This window comes from Aspergillus heteromorphus, assembly GCF_003184545.1.
Source record: "Aspergillus heteromorphus CBS 117.55 chromosome Unknown BO70scaffold_26, whole genome shotgun sequence".
Taxonomy (NCBI): domain Eukaryota; kingdom Fungi; phylum Ascomycota; class Eurotiomycetes; order Eurotiales; family Aspergillaceae; genus Aspergillus; species Aspergillus heteromorphus.
In genome coordinates this window covers 256,075-270,233 of record NW_020290431.1, presented here as the reverse complement: position 1 = coordinate 270,233, position 14,159 = coordinate 256,075, and the positions used below count along the sequence as shown (strand labels likewise).

At 52.2% G+C, this 14,159-nt stretch overlaps 8 protein-coding genes across 8 annotated transcripts; 4 read left to right on the top strand and 4 right to left on the bottom strand.

The window, feature by feature from the left end:
- Positions 1-216: 216 nt before the first annotated feature.
- On the top strand, positions 217-1,296 carry BO70DRAFT_342307 (post-initiation translation factor DPC29; the record flags this gene model as incomplete). Its single annotated transcript, XM_025541374.1, has 2 exons — positions 217-430; positions 497-1,296. 2 exons carry the CDS (start codon positions 217-219, stop codon positions 1,120-1,122), a joined length of 840 nt encoding a protein of 279 aa, XP_025396443.1. The 3' UTR covers positions 1,123-1,296.
- A 60-nt stretch (positions 1,297-1,356) lies between these two features.
- On the bottom strand, positions 1,357-4,053 carry BO70DRAFT_320619 (Mis6 domain protein). Its single transcript, XM_025540485.1, has 4 exons — positions 3,715-4,053; positions 3,610-3,663; positions 2,527-3,551; positions 1,357-2,475 (listed from the first exon to the last, which is right to left on the bottom strand). Exons 1-4 carry the CDS (start codon positions 3,740-3,742, stop codon positions 1,381-1,383), a joined length of 2,202 nt encoding a protein of 733 aa, XP_025396442.1. The 5' UTR covers positions 3,743-4,053; the 3' UTR covers positions 1,357-1,380.
- Positions 3,525-4,053, top strand: BO70DRAFT_364868 (uncharacterized protein). Its single transcript, XM_025543921.1, has 3 exons — positions 3,525-3,551; positions 3,610-3,663; positions 3,715-4,053. Exon 3 carries the CDS (start codon positions 3,761-3,763, stop codon positions 4,031-4,033), a length of 273 nt encoding a protein of 90 aa, XP_025396441.1. The 5' UTR covers positions 3,525-3,551; positions 3,610-3,663; positions 3,715-3,760; the 3' UTR covers positions 4,034-4,053.
- A 279-nt stretch (positions 4,054-4,332) lies between these two features.
- Positions 4,333-6,650, bottom strand: BO70DRAFT_364867 (CLPTM1 family protein). The gene is made up of 4 exons (XM_025543920.1): positions 6,561-6,650; positions 5,423-6,487; positions 4,858-5,343; positions 4,333-4,795 (listed from the first exon to the last, which is right to left on the bottom strand). The coding sequence occupies exons 1-4, from the start codon at positions 6,600-6,602 to the stop codon at positions 4,481-4,483; spliced, it is 1,908 nt and encodes a 635-aa protein (XP_025396440.1). The 5' UTR covers positions 6,603-6,650; the 3' UTR covers positions 4,333-4,480.
- Positions 6,651-6,821: 171 nt separating this feature from the next.
- On the top strand, positions 6,822-8,402 carry BO70DRAFT_320612 (short chain dehydrogenase/reductase family protein). Its single transcript, XM_025540484.1, has 5 exons — positions 6,822-7,252; positions 7,311-7,396; positions 7,456-7,620; positions 7,674-7,744; positions 7,811-8,402. The coding sequence occupies exons 1-5, from the start codon at positions 6,972-6,974 to the stop codon at positions 8,357-8,359; spliced, it is 1,152 nt and encodes a 383-aa protein (XP_025396439.1). The 5' UTR covers positions 6,822-6,971; the 3' UTR covers positions 8,360-8,402.
- Positions 8,403-8,407: 5 nt separating this feature from the next.
- BO70DRAFT_381866 (uncharacterized protein) lies at positions 8,408-10,335 on the bottom strand. The gene is made up of 3 exons (XM_025545501.1): positions 10,102-10,335; positions 9,527-10,006; positions 8,408-9,455 (listed from the first exon to the last, which is right to left on the bottom strand). Exons 1-3 carry the CDS (start codon positions 10,219-10,221, stop codon positions 8,589-8,591), a joined length of 1,467 nt encoding a protein of 488 aa, XP_025396438.1. The 5' UTR covers positions 10,222-10,335; the 3' UTR covers positions 8,408-8,588.
- A 152-nt stretch (positions 10,336-10,487) lies between these two features.
- On the top strand, positions 10,488-11,620 carry BO70DRAFT_364864 (SNAP receptor SEC22). The gene is made up of 5 exons (XM_025543919.1): positions 10,488-10,608; positions 10,671-10,705; positions 10,779-10,888; positions 10,947-11,352; positions 11,408-11,620. Exons 1-5 carry the CDS (start codon positions 10,575-10,577, stop codon positions 11,468-11,470), a joined length of 648 nt encoding a protein of 215 aa, XP_025396437.1. The 5' UTR covers positions 10,488-10,574; the 3' UTR covers positions 11,471-11,620.
- Positions 11,621-11,762: 142 nt separating this feature from the next.
- Positions 11,763-12,999, bottom strand: BO70DRAFT_373408 (Elongator subunit IKI1; the record flags this gene model as incomplete). Its single annotated transcript, XM_025544911.1, has 3 exons — positions 11,763-12,493; positions 12,559-12,715; positions 12,841-12,999. 3 exons carry the CDS (start codon positions 12,997-12,999, stop codon positions 11,763-11,765), a joined length of 1,047 nt encoding a protein of 348 aa, XP_025396436.1.
- Positions 13,000-14,159: the final 1,160 nt, after the last annotated feature.

Below are 14,159 nucleotides of genomic sequence, written 5' to 3'. Positions count from 1 at the left end.
AAGATGTCGTGGTCGAGCCGTAGTAAGTCGATGATCGCGCGGGCGGAGTGGATGGCATGGCATGGCATGGCATGGCGGCCCCAGGCCCCTTAACTAAGCGGGCACTTGGCCTCAACTCCGTCCGGGGGCGGTCGCGGAGAAACTGTTGCACCGGCCCCGCTATCTAGACTTGGAGAAGGGAGATACTTGAACACTCCCCCTCCGCATCACTCCGCAATGACCACCATCGTCTGCAAGAGACTGCTGCAGCAGCGCGTTGCCCGCGCGCATCGGGCGGTGGCCGACGGCTACCGTGGCTTTTCCTCCAGCGCGCCGTGGCTTGCAGGACACAACCGATGGTCTCAGATCAAACACGACAAAGCCAAGAATGACAAGGCCAAGAGCAATGAGCGGCAGGCCATCGGCAAGGAAATTAGCAACGCGACCCAGAGTATGTGTCTCGACTGCCAGCCCAGCTAGCCTTCCTCCGTTCCCCCAATTGATCTTCCTTGCGCAGTGTGGGGACCCGACGTGAAATTCAACCCGCGCCTCACCCTCGCCCTCGCCAATGCGAAGCGTGCCGGAATCCCTAAAAATGTTATCGAGGCGGCAATTGCCAGAGGGCAGGGTGTCAGTGTCACCGGTCAAGCTCTGGAGTCGATGACGTTTGAGGCCATTCTGCCCCATTCCGTTGCGGCGGTGATTGAATGTCAGACCGACTCGAAAGCCCGCACCCTGCAAGATATCCGCCATACTATCAAGAATGTCGGTGGGACGGTCACGCCGACGATGTACCTGTTTGAGAAGAAGGGTCGAGTCGTTTTCGAAAAGAAGGATGACTTAGATCCGGACAGCTACATGGACCAGGCTATCGAAGCGGGCGCGACGGACATCACGGCAGATGAGCAAGGTCGGCTTGTTATTTTCACAGAATTTGCAGAAACCAAGGCCGTGGGAGAAGCCCTCGGGAAGATGATCGGGCTCGCTGTCGAGGAGCTGGAAATTATCTGGGAGCCCAACAAGGACACCTTGGTGGATATCACCGAGGAGGAGCAAGTGAGAGAGCTGGAACACATCATCGGCCTCTTCCGAGAAGACTCAAGCCTGCGTGACATCTACTTGAATACAATCCAGAAGTTTTGAGAAGCCCTCAATTCTTGCTGGGCCAAGTCAACTTGATGGTATTTCTTCGCAAGACTAGAACTACGCCTTCCCACAACAGACTGGGAGCATCAACTGTTTTCTCTGAGGCGCAATGATACCCCCCTTGTATACTACTATAGACCATATAGATCATTGAAAGTGTAACATATATGCATCCACATTGCAAAACATCTGACACCTGAATGGCAAGGGATATCAAGCTAGAAATTGCCTATCACTACTCCATAACTTCTAAGACTAATCTTTCCGCAAAGCCTTCATGGTACTCCGCATCAAACTACCAATCCCAACACTTCCTGTGGCATCGAGCCAGTCCAGCATGCGAACTCTGTACTCCTGCCAAGTCACTTTCGTGCCACCCTCCTTCTCGAGGGCACTCAACGCCTTCTGCGTCACCGGTCTCTTTAGCTTAGGCTGGTTCTCTCCAATGTTGTTCTCGTCTTCGATATCAGAGAAACAAGCCGCGGACATATTGCACAAAGCGACATGATGGCTCAGTGAGAAAATCGAGGAAACCGTGAAGGAGAAAGCGGTGTCACGTTTCCTTGCATACTCATTCGACTCCCGGATAAAGCGCGTAAGTGCGCTGACGGTAGCGGCTGGTATCAGGCAGCCCAATGCGTTGGGGTCTTCCGAGTTAAGCCCTCGGTTGCGCCACACTAAGTTGCAGACATCCATGATATATCCGTTGAATTGACCCACTAGGTCTGTAGGATAGAGGGAGTCTGGGGGGTTCGGGACTTGGAGAACCGGAGAAGTGAGAGATGATTCGAAGGACGACTTGTAGCTGGCAAGCACCGAGCTCATGATGGAGATGACTGAGCTGATCGGTGTGAAGACGAGAGTATAGACGGCAGGGGCAAGAGGGACCGTGATTCGAATACTTGCATTCATGGATGCGTGCGAGAACAATTCGGCTAGGGTGCAGTAGAAGTCCAAGATCGATAATGTAGCGGGTTTCTCGCTGTCACTGCCATCGTCCGCGGATGGTTGCGCTGTAGTGAGACACTCCAATGCCGACGAGGCCAACAGTTCTGCGTGTGTGATCAGACGACCCAGTGGTACTGATTCTTCTGAGTGGGAGCTGCTTGCCCTCAGTCGAATACCCCACTGTCGGATTAAGGACGCATAGAAGTCAAGTAGAGCTGTTCTGGAGGAAAACGCACGACCCAGCATTGCGCTCTCTACCGGTAGCAAAACATCTCTGTGTATACTGTCAAAGTCCTCGATGGGCATATATTCGAGAAGTCCAAGTATCTGCTCCTTGTTGTCCCTGCCGTTCCATGAATGGAGGTATTGCTTCAAGAATGAAACGAAGGCACCCGGAATTTCCTAGCTTCAGATCAGGGGTTGTACGTGCAAGAAATGAACGGGAGAAAATACCTTCGTGTATTGCACGTATTCGACTGCCAGGGTCAAGATGTAACCCAGAGCATCGGCCTCCTCCACCTCGCTTGTCCTCGCATATTCCAACTGATCGCCGAGGAAAGCCTTCAGCCAATCGTTCAGCCGATGATTCGCAGCCTCGGGATGGACGAGGAATAGGTATTTCTGTGCCAGATTGTTGCCTAGCATAGATATGATCTGATTCGGCAATTCAATCTTATCAATTTTCTCCACAAAATGCTCAATGCCACGCAGCTCTTCGAGAGAAGTATGGCTATACGACACCCGTGAGGTCTGCACATCAGGAACAATGCTCTCCATCTTACTTCTCTTCGATGTTCCTCGATGCACCACCTGGAATGTTGGCTGAGCCGCCTGCAGCCTTTCGAGGTGCGTATCCTGAATGTCTCTGACATGACCGGTCCATTCGGGGTCTGGATGCTTGAAGAAAGATCCCTTTCTGCCGGACAGCCCCAAATCTCCAACAATGACATCGGGACAATAGTTCTTAAAGACATTAAGTAGAATCAGAAGCTCTTTCTCCTCCCCACCTGAAGCACTGACTAGCTCCATGAGAGCTTGGATCCTGAAAGGCTTGACATGCTTGCGCCGAGTGATAAACGAAAGCAGGTGGCACAAGGGTTTCCGGAGACTCATCATGTCGAGGTAGTTGAATAACACCGCGTAAAGCTTCGACAGGTGAGATTTATCTTCAATGAAATCGTAAACCAGAATCAACCATCGCACCAGCAGAGCCTGGGTCGCAGGACTTGGTTTGGTTTTAGCCGGACCCAGACAGCACACGACCTGGGTAATCAGCTTGGACGATATGCTCTCCAAGGGGTACAGGTTTTTGACCAAAGTGGTGGTTGTTCCTTGGTCGAGCGCATTACTGGTCGTGAGCACCTTGAGCAGTCGCTCGAGAGCAGCCTGGGGGATTCCGCTCTCGTATGCGCGCGTGGCTATTGTTTTGGCCAACTGGCCAGCGTCCGTGTAGCGGTGCTTGGCAGGCACAAACGCAACTGGAGGAAGCGTTAATATCGGGAGCTTCCAACACTGCAGTTGGAACTATGCTCTTACCTGCTTCGAAATGCTCAACCGCATCTTGCAGGCTGTCTGGCCTGACTTCGATCTCTAGGGGTCTCATCAGCAACCCCGATCGCGACTGAGAGGAACATAACCTACCTCTCCCTGAGTCGGATTCGGATGACATGGCTGGATAGTGGATACTATGAAGCTCAACTGGGATGCTATTACGCACGGTAATCCCTCCTTTCTTAAAGGGCCCTGCGCGAAGGAAGTTGTTGTACTGGCTTCTAGACTAGTAAACGGTTGCGCACTATCAGACTCATCACGCGCGAACCAGCCCAACCACGTCGCGCACAGTGAAATGAGTGCTAGGTTCGATGTCGCGGGAACGATGAGGGGCCTGCACAGAGTAGATTTCAGATCTAGTGTTTTCACCGTTGCGATATCCACTGCCTGCTTGGGCAAGCAATGGTAGTGAATGATAGCAATGTTGTCCCTCCGTCGCGCGGGTTTGTTGCGAGGGTCGCGGGAACTCGGAGAAGGATCTTAACCATTTTTGGCGACCAACACCGTCGCCGGCACTGCAGACCAGCATAACCTTAACCACAATTGGCAGGTTTGGTCTATCCATAGAACCCATACTGTTGTGTAACTAGCCTGTCTTACGACCAGAGTTTATTATCTACTTCATCAACACCCCCAAGATCTGGAATCTGGCCGTTACACAAGGTAAACTTGCTACACTACGCGAAAATGGTACCGGACACAGATATATCCAAACTTCAAAACGCCCCCCCCATTATTCAATTCATCTATAGATGACACGGCGTGAAGAAGGTATACACCCTTCACGGAGGTCTCCAACATGCGATTCTGAACAATGCTCCAGGATCGCTTCGACCCAACCCGGAAGCTGACTGGTCTACTTCCTCTTTCTAACGGACTTCTTCGAGCCTTCCTTTGCGGACGCAGTAGCGGAGGCCTCCACCTTCGGCGCTTCAGCCGGGGTCTCCTCCTCTTCCTCATCGCTGTCACCTCCCTGGCCGAACTCGTTGACACGCTTGAAGTCAACCTTGTATTTCCAGCTCTGGTAGAGCCAGACAAAGAAGATCACGTCATCACGCAGAGTGGCAAGTCTGTGGAGCCAAGGCATCTTGACGGTGAAGGCGAACAGGTCGTCAATGAAGGTGTTAAGAAATTTGTACGTCAATGCCTTTCCGGGCAAGTGAGCAACCGACTATATCACAGTTGAGTCAGCTATATCTTCAGTTAACCAGTGGATCCGGAAGAGGAACGAACCTTCAGTCGGTAGTTGATGTACAAGCTGGGAACCATCATCAAGAAACCATAGGCGTAGACACTGCCGACAAGGGTCTCAATGACATAGGAGTACCACGACTTGTGGGTGTTGTACATCAGGCTGTAAGCAGCGTACGCAGCCAAGAGAGGCACGGCAATGATGTAAAGATAACGGAACGCGATCTCGTCATACTCCTTGGTCTTTTGCTCCGTTTCGCTGAGCTTGTGCTTGTCCTCAAAGATGATAACGTAGGGTAGGAAAGAGAAGAAGGATCCTGCCGGAGGTGGACGCAGCCGCACATCCACAGTCTTCGTAATCTTCCATGCCTCCAGAAGAATACCAAAGCCCTGACTGGCGAGGATCATCCACGAAGTGTTGTCGCTGTTGTCCATCAGGTAGAGGAAGATGACGGCCTGCATGAAGACATTCGCCAAAATGGTGCGGACCGAGGTACCGACGACATCCTTCTTCTTGCGCCAGTGAGACTGTTGATGAGATATTAGTATTCGCGACTGATCTCGATCCAGTAAATGCAATGGTGGGAAACGAATGAGAGGGGCTTACAATATCGTTCTTAAAGGCCAAAGTCTCAAAGACCATGTGCAGAATGGTGACCACACCGGTTGTTCCCAACAAGTAGATGTTCGTGTTCAGAAGCACTTCCTTGATCATCTCGAACTCACTGCCATCGCCGCCACCGGGTGTGGTTTGGCCGTAAGCAGCCTGCTTGGCAGTTGTCTTTGCGTTGTCATCGACACTCGACATCATGCTGAACTTCCAGTTCTGCAGGTTGTTGAGGGTGATGCGCAGAGGCACGGTATCCACAGTCGAGTTGAGTTCCATCATGTGAGACCTGAGCTGCCAGAAGGTGTTCAGGAAAACGATCGGGTAGTACCATCCATTCTGGCCCGAAGCATCTCTTGCGCCAGTGGCTTCGAGTTGCATCTGCTGTCTGATGGCGGGGTGAATCTGACGATACTTCTGGGTACCGGAATCCGGGATCAAGGACACTGTGAAGTTGGGGTGGTAGAAAGAAGCGATCGAGACATCGGGGATACCGTCATCCTCGGCTTCTTCGGAGTCATCGGAAGTGGAAAGAAGGTTCTTGAGCTTCTTGACCTTTTTCTTGGGAAGATACTGGTTCAAGGGACGGAAGAAATGAACGGCGGTGTTCGTGCTGTAGTCCTTCGCCGTGGGGTCCAGCTGCTGCCCAGTGAGTCCAAGGAAGAAATGCGCCCAGAGCGTTCCGTTGCGTTGGACTTCCTTGGGGATCTTGATGGTAGTGTCAATTTCTCTGGAGTCGCTATAATTTCCGATGGTGAAGTTCTTCTCTGCCAAAACAAGCGTATCCGGGGGAAGCGACTTGAAGTTCGGGACGACGACGGATGGCGACACATAGATATTCAGGTCCAAGGCACTGTCGGCGGGCCAAATCGGAGTAACAAGATCGGGGACGGGGCTGTAGTTGGAGATTTCGCTGCGATGGGGACGCGTATTGAAAGTAGTCACATCACTGGCCTTTCCCCCGGCGGCGCTCGACCCTTGTCCCTTTCCACCGAAGAACTGGCTAACGACAAACTGCGCCAGGATGAAGAAGGCCAGGCCCTGGAGAGCACCCTTGATGCCGGACTAGACGGAAGCACGAATGTCAGCAAACCCGGGGTTGGGGAAATCCAAACAATGCAAATTGGAGCATACGCACGCCTTGCTCCGACTCCTCCCTGCGCTGGCGTTGTTCCGGCATTGTGACCCGTTTGTAGCGAACGTGGTCAGCAAGAGAGAGGGAGGTGGAGGGAAAGGGGGGGGGAAGAGGCAAGAAAAGGCCACGGGGGAGGGAATAAGAAGGGCCGGCGATGGCGTTGGCGCTGGCGTTTGGTCCCGACGTTTTTATCTTGGCGGGTCCGGGCTTATCGCCGGGCGGAAAGAATGACATAAATCGTGGCTGCTTCGACACCATCGCCGACATTCGCACTCCAACCCCACCTCGCCCTCCTCAGTCGCCTCCACACCACGGACCCGTTGCGTCTTGCATCGCGTTGACAAAACGCGTGGCCGATCGGACGCCCCGTCGCGCAATGGGCATGCTGGGCTCGTGAACGCCGGCTTCAATCCAATGGCGGACAATCAGCCCTCTCCCGATTACTCCCGCCCGCAGTTTCCTGCCCACCATGAGCCACGGGTATGGGTGATTACAGCGGGGGACTCGCCCATCGGCATCTCGGTGACCCGCCAGATTCTCATGCATGGTGACTACGCCTTGGTTGGACTGGCGCATGCGAGTCTAGAAAGGGACGAATGCCGTCGAGAGGGATTCGATGCGTTCCTGGCTGAAATCGAAAGCCACAGCAATGAGGGATGGGGGGAGCGGTTCAAGGCACTTCCGTTGGACCTAAGGTGCGACCAGCCTATAACCCTCATGCGATGATGGTATAGGCTCACAGTTTACTCTCAGGATGGTCGGGGAGTGTCAAGCACTGGTCGCGCAAGCTGTCGCAGCCTTTGGCAGGGTAGACATACTTCTCTGCTGCACCAGCCAAGGTACTTCGCCATCCCCAACCTGCCTCCCATCTCCTGGGCGTCTCTAATAACAATTACAGCCCTCATCGGAACCGTAGAGGAGCTTGCGGCCTCACAACAAACCTTGAATCTGGTTCGGGACCAGTTCGAGATCAATTACTTCGGGCCTCTCAATATCATCAAGGCAACATTACCACACATGAGGAGGCAAAAGACAGGACACATCATGATCCTCTCCGGCATCAGTAAGGAAAAACACACCCCCCATCTACGGCCACCAATATCTAACCAAAAGAAGCCGCTCATATCGGCACCCCCGGCCTGGGGATGTACTGCGCTGCAGGCTGGGCCCTTGAGGGCTTCTGCGATGTAAGTACCGTACCACCCACCCCATACACCACCACAAACCATTCCGCTAACCATGAAATCGACCAGAGTCTCGCATACGAGATCGCCCCATTCAACGTCAAACTCACAATATTCCAATGCAGCATTGAAATCGGGATCCTCACAAACCTAGTCACCAGCGTACCGCCTATTCCCCAAGTATACTCATCTGGAGCCAACCACGCCCCTCTCTTCCGCGGGATCCTTAACCGTCTCGTATCTCGTCTATCGAATACTCAATCGACAAACTCATCGAATGGCGCGCATGGCGCGAATCAAGGAAGTTCTATCGAAGATGGCCCGTTCTCGGCCTCGGAAGTGGTCTCATCGTATCCACCGCTCAGCTCCGCACATATGGAAGTCCTCGTCTCCGAAACCGTCTACGCGATTACCGCGATTGCGGGACATGAGAACCCGCCTTCGCGCCATATTGTGGGTCAAGAGGGCGTCGCGAGCGTGAAGGAGAAACTGAAGACGGTCAGCGAAGAGCTGGAGGATTTCATTCAAGCCAGCTTTGCTGTCGACTATGCTGCGGATGACTCTAGTCGGCAGTCTAAGGAAGAAGGCCTGGCTTCGGGTGGCCATGAAGGATTTTAATCTGTAAATATGGTATCTAATGAGACACTTTCTTTGAAAAACGGGTATCAATTGGTCTTACGAGTTCTATGTCTCTTGCGAATGGTAGCCATTCCGAAGACTTGATCATCCACAGGGTCACTCTAAGAATGAGCATTGTGTGGCATAGTATTTCCATGCACTTGAACACCAGGAGAGAGCGAGTGTAGAGTAAAACTGCCACTTTCTACGACCAGGCTGACCATGCGCGCTATTTCTGCCGTTGGTACCAAGCCTGTCTAAGCTCCCACAAGGTACCCATGTCCTGGTTATCTCTGTAAGCACGGAATTCTTTCCAGCTGTTCCCATTGGGAATGCTTCCAATACGACCATCGGTCTCTATGATCTTTGCGCTAAGTGCGTTGAGGCCCTGGATATCCTCAAGTAAGATCTCACCGATATCATCGATATCCTCAGCGGTATTAGCGAGCTCCGATGTTTCCAGGGGTTCCTGGTTTGGTTCAGGGGCTTGTTGAGACGGGTTGTCCGATGCCCCGTCAACCTTCTCTGCTTCCTCGATGGGTTGAGCAGGGCTGTTGGAATTATCTGTAGATGTTGTCTCTTCGACTATCGGAGAGTTGGCTTCGTTGGTTTCGACTACCACATTATTCGCCTCTTCAGTTTGTTCAGTAGATGTTGTACCTCCGGCTATCGGAGGATTGACAATTTCCACAGTCACGGCAGGCGTATGCTCACTTTGTTCGGTAGGGAATGTATCTCGTGCTATCGGAGGGTTGACAATTTCCACAGTCACGGCAGGCGTATGCTCACTTTGTTCTGTGGAAGAGTCCGCTTTGTTTTTTGTTTCTGGTGGTTCTGAGCGCTGCCTTTTGCAGTCGCCGTGTTGAAGTTCGGATTTACGTTTCTTAGAGGAGCCAGCCTCTACAGTTTCGCTCATATTTTGGTGTGCCCCAGAGTCAATTTTGGCAGAGTCAATATCTTGTCCGTCAACAACTACCGCATCCGTCTGCGATTCGTCGGCAGTCTCCTCTGACTTGTGCACGTCCGGAATTGAAAGAAAGACACGCTGTCCTGTCGGAATTATAAAGTTCAAGCGTGCGCCATTGACTTTCACGATCTAGCCAGATGTCAGCGACAGTGTTACGTGGATAACACAAATGGTACCGAATGGTGAAAGGCAAGACATACTCGAGCTTCCTTCTCCACGTGGATCTTTTGATGTCCTTTAGAGAATACTCGGGAGTATTTCCAGACATCTCTTTCGCGGACAACCCCCTGATTAATCAAAGTCTTCAATCTCACTTGGGAGCTCTGCCCAGCCACCTGGCTCTTATCCATCCTCTGTTTCTGACCCCAGAACTGCTCGAATTCTTCCTCCTTGAACTTGTCGAACTTGCCTGCCAGTCTCTCTTCCATGGCCTGATGGGCCTCGCGCTGCCATACCGGGTCGTAGCGACCATGCTGAAGATCGTCTTGGAATTGGCGAATGCCGTCGCGCCAGTTATTCGAGTAGCGTAGGAAATACTCCGGGATGGGGGGGATCTTTGCGTCCGGGTCGTCGTCAGGAGGATTCGGATTTGGATGGGTGCCATCCGGGAGCAGGTTCAAGATCTCTTGTTTCTCGCTCTCCTCGAGACAGTCCCATGCCTTAGGATTGGCGAGTAGTTTCTATCCTCCGGAGATTAGTTCAGCTCAGTGGATCGAATCAGGGTGGATGGGGGTTCTCTGGCGCCAGAGTATCATTTCTCGCCCATGTAACATACCACCAGGTCCAGATCAACCAGCTGCGACTCTGGATTCGTCATTAACTTCTCCTCCTCCCATCGATCCTTCACGGCTCTCCTAGGGTTCCGCTTCGGTTTGGCGTTCGTAGATGGTGACATTGCGCAGCTGGATTCGCCAGCATTACTCTGTTCCGCCGCATTTACAGAGCGAAGAGCGCAACTTCTGTAACATGGTTTAGTATCAGCTTTTCATGGAAATAATGACAATTCGTCCCCGGCCAGTCGACGCAGGGAAAGAGAGGGAGCCAATCGGTGCGACTGTACCTGGTCATTGGCCCCGACTCCGAACTGCCGGTGCCGACCGCCTTGCGCGGGCGGGCCATTGTTCCGCGGCCTGGACAGGCGATCTGGACAACGATAGGAGTCAGGCCGGCACTTCAACCACTCAGCTGCAGCGTGTTCGCTCCGGAAAGGATTGACTTGAGATACCACGGAGGATATAGCTTGACAAGATGGTCAGATCAACGCAGATTGCCCGGATCGATGGTATGGTGCAGCCCCGAGCTGTGGACGGAGCTTGGATGCAGTTGCTGACGTTGGAGAAACAGGCCTGATGCTGGCGGCGTCGGTGGATGATGAACAGGTGAGTTTGTAACACAATCACTCTTTTTCAATGTCTCCACAACTGACTCTATTGTTTTCACTGCTTTGGTCAGGCGGAAGTGGAGCTCTCCGAAATCAAGTCCCAAGCCAAAATGATATTTCGCAGGTTGAATCGCAATTCAGCGCCGCAAGCCAGTATTGAATCCGGTCAATTTAACCTACAGTGAGTTTACTCTAAGCGTGTACTTCTATGTCTTTTTTTGGCTGATTGTCGGATTTAGCTATCTCATCCAAGATGATATCTGCTTCCTTTGCATATGCGATCGTTCCTATCCCCGCAAGCTTGCGTTCACCTATCTGGCGGATCTCGCAACCGAATTCACCACAACATACTCCCCGGCGCAGTACCAATCCCCCACCCTCCGCCCCTACGCCTTCGTGGAATTCGACACCTTCATCCAACGCACCAAGAAGCTTTACCAGGACAGCCGTGCGTCCCAGAATCTCGACCGCCTGAACGATGAGCTCCGGGATGTCACGAAAGTAATGACCAAGAACATCGAGGACCTTCTATACCGGGGTGATAGCTTGGAGCGGATGGGCGAGTTGTCGGGCCGTCTACGAGAAGACAGCAAGAAATACAGAAGAGCCGCGGTACGGATCAACTGGGAGCTGGTGCTCAAACAGGTGAGTCCCACATGTCTGTGCGATAGCAGACCGGGTTGTCGCTGACTTGCCACAGTATGGGCCGATTGCAGGTGTTGGGTTCATTTTCCTTTTCTTCGTTTGGTGGCGCTTCTTTTAGACTCGGACAAGGCGGCCACGAAACTCGATACCCGCTAATGTGAATGTATGCATAGATAATGTCTCTGGTTGGTTGCAGGACACCATCCACCCAGGCCCCAGGCTTCAATCAATCTTAAACAGACATATGATCGAACGGCTAGACTGTATAGCATGAGGATTGCATATTTGTAAAGGTATAACGAGCAAGGTCAAATTCTTCATCTTATCGTAAGGCGCGTCGCCAACGGGCATACCGGAGGGGAATAACTTGAGATGTGCTCCGGTGATGGCTTTGGGGATGGCGCATAAATCTAGATTTCATCTTCTTCTTCGTCGAAATCGTCTTCCTCTCCCATGTCGTACAAGATACGACCTCCCTCGCCAGGGCCATCACCTTGCTGCGCATCGAAATACGGCAGTACCACCCCCTCTCGGTCCCTCCTCTGCCTGTCCGTAAGGCGCAATTCAAAGGTCGACTCGGGTTCGTCTTCACCCGCACCCGCGTCTGGCTCCTGTGGTGGCCGGTACAACGGGTGGTCGTCCAGCAATGTCACGATCTCTTTCACGTATTGGGGAGGGTAGCGCGAAGCCGGAGGAAGGAAATACCATTCCAAAACGCCACGGCCACTTTTCCTTCGGTGTTCCAGCTCCAGTACGATCCCTTCTGCCGATTCATTGCCGGACGGTTTATCCAATCTGCCGAGGAGCACGCCATCCTGTTCCTCTTCCAGACCAAATACAGGCGCCGCCAAACTCCGGTCTCGCGCGGCCTTCTGGGCGAGTATGTGTGAAAAGGAATGAAGTTTGATGATCGTGGTTGCTAGGTATGTCAGCATGGAGAGGGGTGAAGGCGCATAGGGCGACTGCGCTGGCGGGTTCGGAACATCTTGGTGGAAGTTTACCACCAGCGATACGTCGACCTTGGGAGCAGAGGGACTCGACGGGATTAGAAAGGTGCTCAGAAATGTTGAGAGATGGAAGTGTGGATCGTTTTTCTTCGAATGTAGTAGCGGGTTGACGGCATCAATGAAGATAAGTCTCCCTGTCAGGGATTAGATGGACTGCAGTCATGGTATGCTGGGTAGACGAAGCCCGGAAGGTACATACTGCGAGAGGGACCGTTAGAAGGGACATTCTGGTAGGCAGCACCAACTGCCTTCAGGATCTCCAGAGGGGTCTTCCGCCGGGCAGCGACAAAGGCATCGACGCCCTCGAGCGGTTTGAGTGTCTCGAAGGCAATAAGCGTAACGTGAGCCTTGGAAAGCTTTTGCAAGAGTCAGTACTTATTGTCCAGCAAACGGCAATCGAAGCAGATCTGTCCAATGGCACGGAGGCCCCGTTATGTGGCTGACTGCAATTGCTATCCTGAGCTTAATATGGTTTACTTACCTTCGCGCGTCTGATGTATTCCTTAATGAGCGGGGTGGCCGGCTGCTCCAGGGAATCCAAGACCAGTGTAAGCGGCGAGGCTGTGTCTCGCAGGCTAAGCAGCTTCGAGATCAACAGCAGATTATGGGTCTGCCTATGGGAGATGTTTGTGGGAGCCATGGCGGGCAATGGTGACATGCGCCGGGATGGGAGAAAATCACGAAGAAAAGCGCATTTTGGTTCGGGGAAGAAAATTGCGGGGTCTTTGTCCCAGCTCTGGAGGGGTCGGTCGGTTTGGGGCGCCCGGGTTTTCCAATGAGCGATCTCGCCTGGTTTAAGCTCATGCTGCCGGCCCACCTCGCATGAAGAAGCATCAATATACTCATTCTTAAGGTAAGGACTCAAAGCCTGGGAATGTATGTCTAGCCTCCCGACAGCTAAATTAGATGTGTGCAAATGCCCATCTCATCAAATTTGTGTCATGGCACGTTATTCCTCTTTTTTCTTTTATTACTAAAGCTTATCACCTAACTAACTACCTGCAGTGCGGCAGTAGTGGCTAGTGGTACTATCAAATTTACATGCATCGGCCAGGCCTAATGCTCAATTAGCTTCGGGGGGGGGTTACTTTATTTTCGAAGCAAAGGAAAAGATACATGTGCCTGCTACCAGAGCCATGGTGTCGATCAATACAATTATTAGTGCCCTTTCATAGATTGTCACAAGTTACCATCTACTCATAATTTGTTCTTCCGATTCCTTTACTCTGTACCTCTTTGGTGAATGCTTAATCTATGGTGTTATTTTACACAAAGTGCAGTTCCCCTTTGATACAGGTATTCATTCACCTTGAGCTCAAAATGGACTCAGTATGTATCAGGAAGTGGAACTGGAGATCTTACTTCTTCAGGTATCAAAGGTGTCCCGTAGACATGTCACTTCCCTACTCGGTACTACTATAAAAAACAAGGAGTGTCTTGGGAACTTTAGAGTGTCGATATACTCCGTAGCGGCACCCCAAAGGCCTTTTCTGGGTAGGAGCGTTATGCCGATTCTAGTAATCCACCCTTACCAGGAGACTTGATGCCTCAGGCGGTTATCGCATATCTCCGACATCGATAAGGTGGCCAGCCATTTGGTCGCGATTACCCCTGCCTCTTGTGTCTTTTACTTCCATGTTCATCTCTTGGTTTTGCGCCATTATGTCTGTATATTACGGTCACCTTCAATAATACTATGCAAGCTGCCTGATTTGACACTTTGGTGAAGGCACTTGGTGGTGGTCAGGGTGAACCGGCTAGCGGCGCAGTAGGTGGCAACCGGCGACCGTAACAATCTTT

What these genes read in the sequence shown, in the direction of transcription:
- BO70DRAFT_381866 (XM_025545501.1), bottom strand. Translation starts at nt 10,221, where the DNA reads ATGTCACCATCTACGAACGCCAAACCGAAGCGGAACCCTAGGAGAGCC. An exon ending in TGGTTGATCTGGACCTGGTG is followed by an intron (nt 10,007 to 10,101) that starts GTATGTTACATG and finishes TCCGGAGGATAG; the next exon opens with AAACTACTCGCCAATCCTAA. An exon ending in ACGTGGAGAAGGAAGCTCGA is followed by an intron (nt 9,456 to 9,526) that starts GTATGTCTTGCC and finishes ACATCTGGCTAG; the next exon opens with ATCGTGAAAGTCAATGGCGC.
- BO70DRAFT_364864 (XM_025543919.1), top strand. Translation starts at nt 10,575, where the DNA reads ATGGTCAGATCAACGCAGATTGCCCGGATCGATG. An exon ending in CGTCGGTGGATGATGAACAG is followed by an intron (nt 10,706 to 10,778) that starts GTGAGTTTGTAA and finishes TGCTTTGGTCAG; the next exon opens with GCGGAAGTGGAGCTCTCCGA. An exon ending in GGGAGCTGGTGCTCAAACAG is followed by an intron (nt 11,353 to 11,407) that starts GTGAGTCCCACA and finishes GACTTGCCACAG; the next exon opens with TATGGGCCGATTGCAGGTGT.
- BO70DRAFT_364867 (XM_025543920.1), bottom strand. Translation starts at nt 6,602, where the DNA reads ATGCCGGAACAACGCCAGCGCAGGGAGGAGTCGGAGCAAGGC. An exon ending in GGGAGGAGTCGGAGCAAGGC is followed by an intron (nt 6,488 to 6,560) that starts GTGCGTATGCTC and finishes GCTTCCGTCTAG; the next exon opens with TCCGGCATCAAGGGTGCTCT. An exon ending in TGGCCTTTAAGAACGATATT is followed by an intron (nt 5,344 to 5,422) that starts GTAAGCCCCTCT and finishes TCTCATCAACAG; the next exon opens with TCTCACTGGCGCAAGAAGAA.
- BO70DRAFT_364868 (XM_025543921.1), top strand. Translation starts at nt 3,761, where the DNA reads ATGAAGCTCAACTGGGATGCTATTACGCACGGTAATCCCTCCTTTCTT.
- BO70DRAFT_320612 (XM_025540484.1), top strand. Translation starts at nt 6,972, where the DNA reads ATGGCGGACAATCAGCCCTCTCCCGATTACTCCCGCCCGCAGTTTCCT. An exon ending in GCACTTCCGTTGGACCTAAG is followed by an intron (nt 7,253 to 7,310) that starts GTGCGACCAGCC and finishes GTTTACTCTCAG; the next exon opens with GATGGTCGGGGAGTGTCAAG. An exon ending in CCCTTGAGGGCTTCTGCGAT is followed by an intron (nt 7,745 to 7,810) that starts GTAAGTACCGTA and finishes GAAATCGACCAG; the next exon opens with AGTCTCGCATACGAGATCGC.
- BO70DRAFT_320619 (XM_025540485.1), bottom strand. Translation starts at nt 3,742, where the DNA reads ATGTCATCCGAATCCGACTCAGGGAGAG. An exon ending in GGTTGAGCATTTCGAAGCAG is followed by an intron (nt 3,552 to 3,609) that starts GTAAGAGCATAG and finishes CGCTTCCTCCAG; the next exon opens with TTGCGTTTGTGCCTGCCAAG. An exon ending in AATACGTGCAATACACGAAG is followed by an intron (nt 2,476 to 2,526) that starts GTATTTTCTCCC and finishes ATCTGAAGCTAG; the next exon opens with GAAATTCCGGGTGCCTTCGT.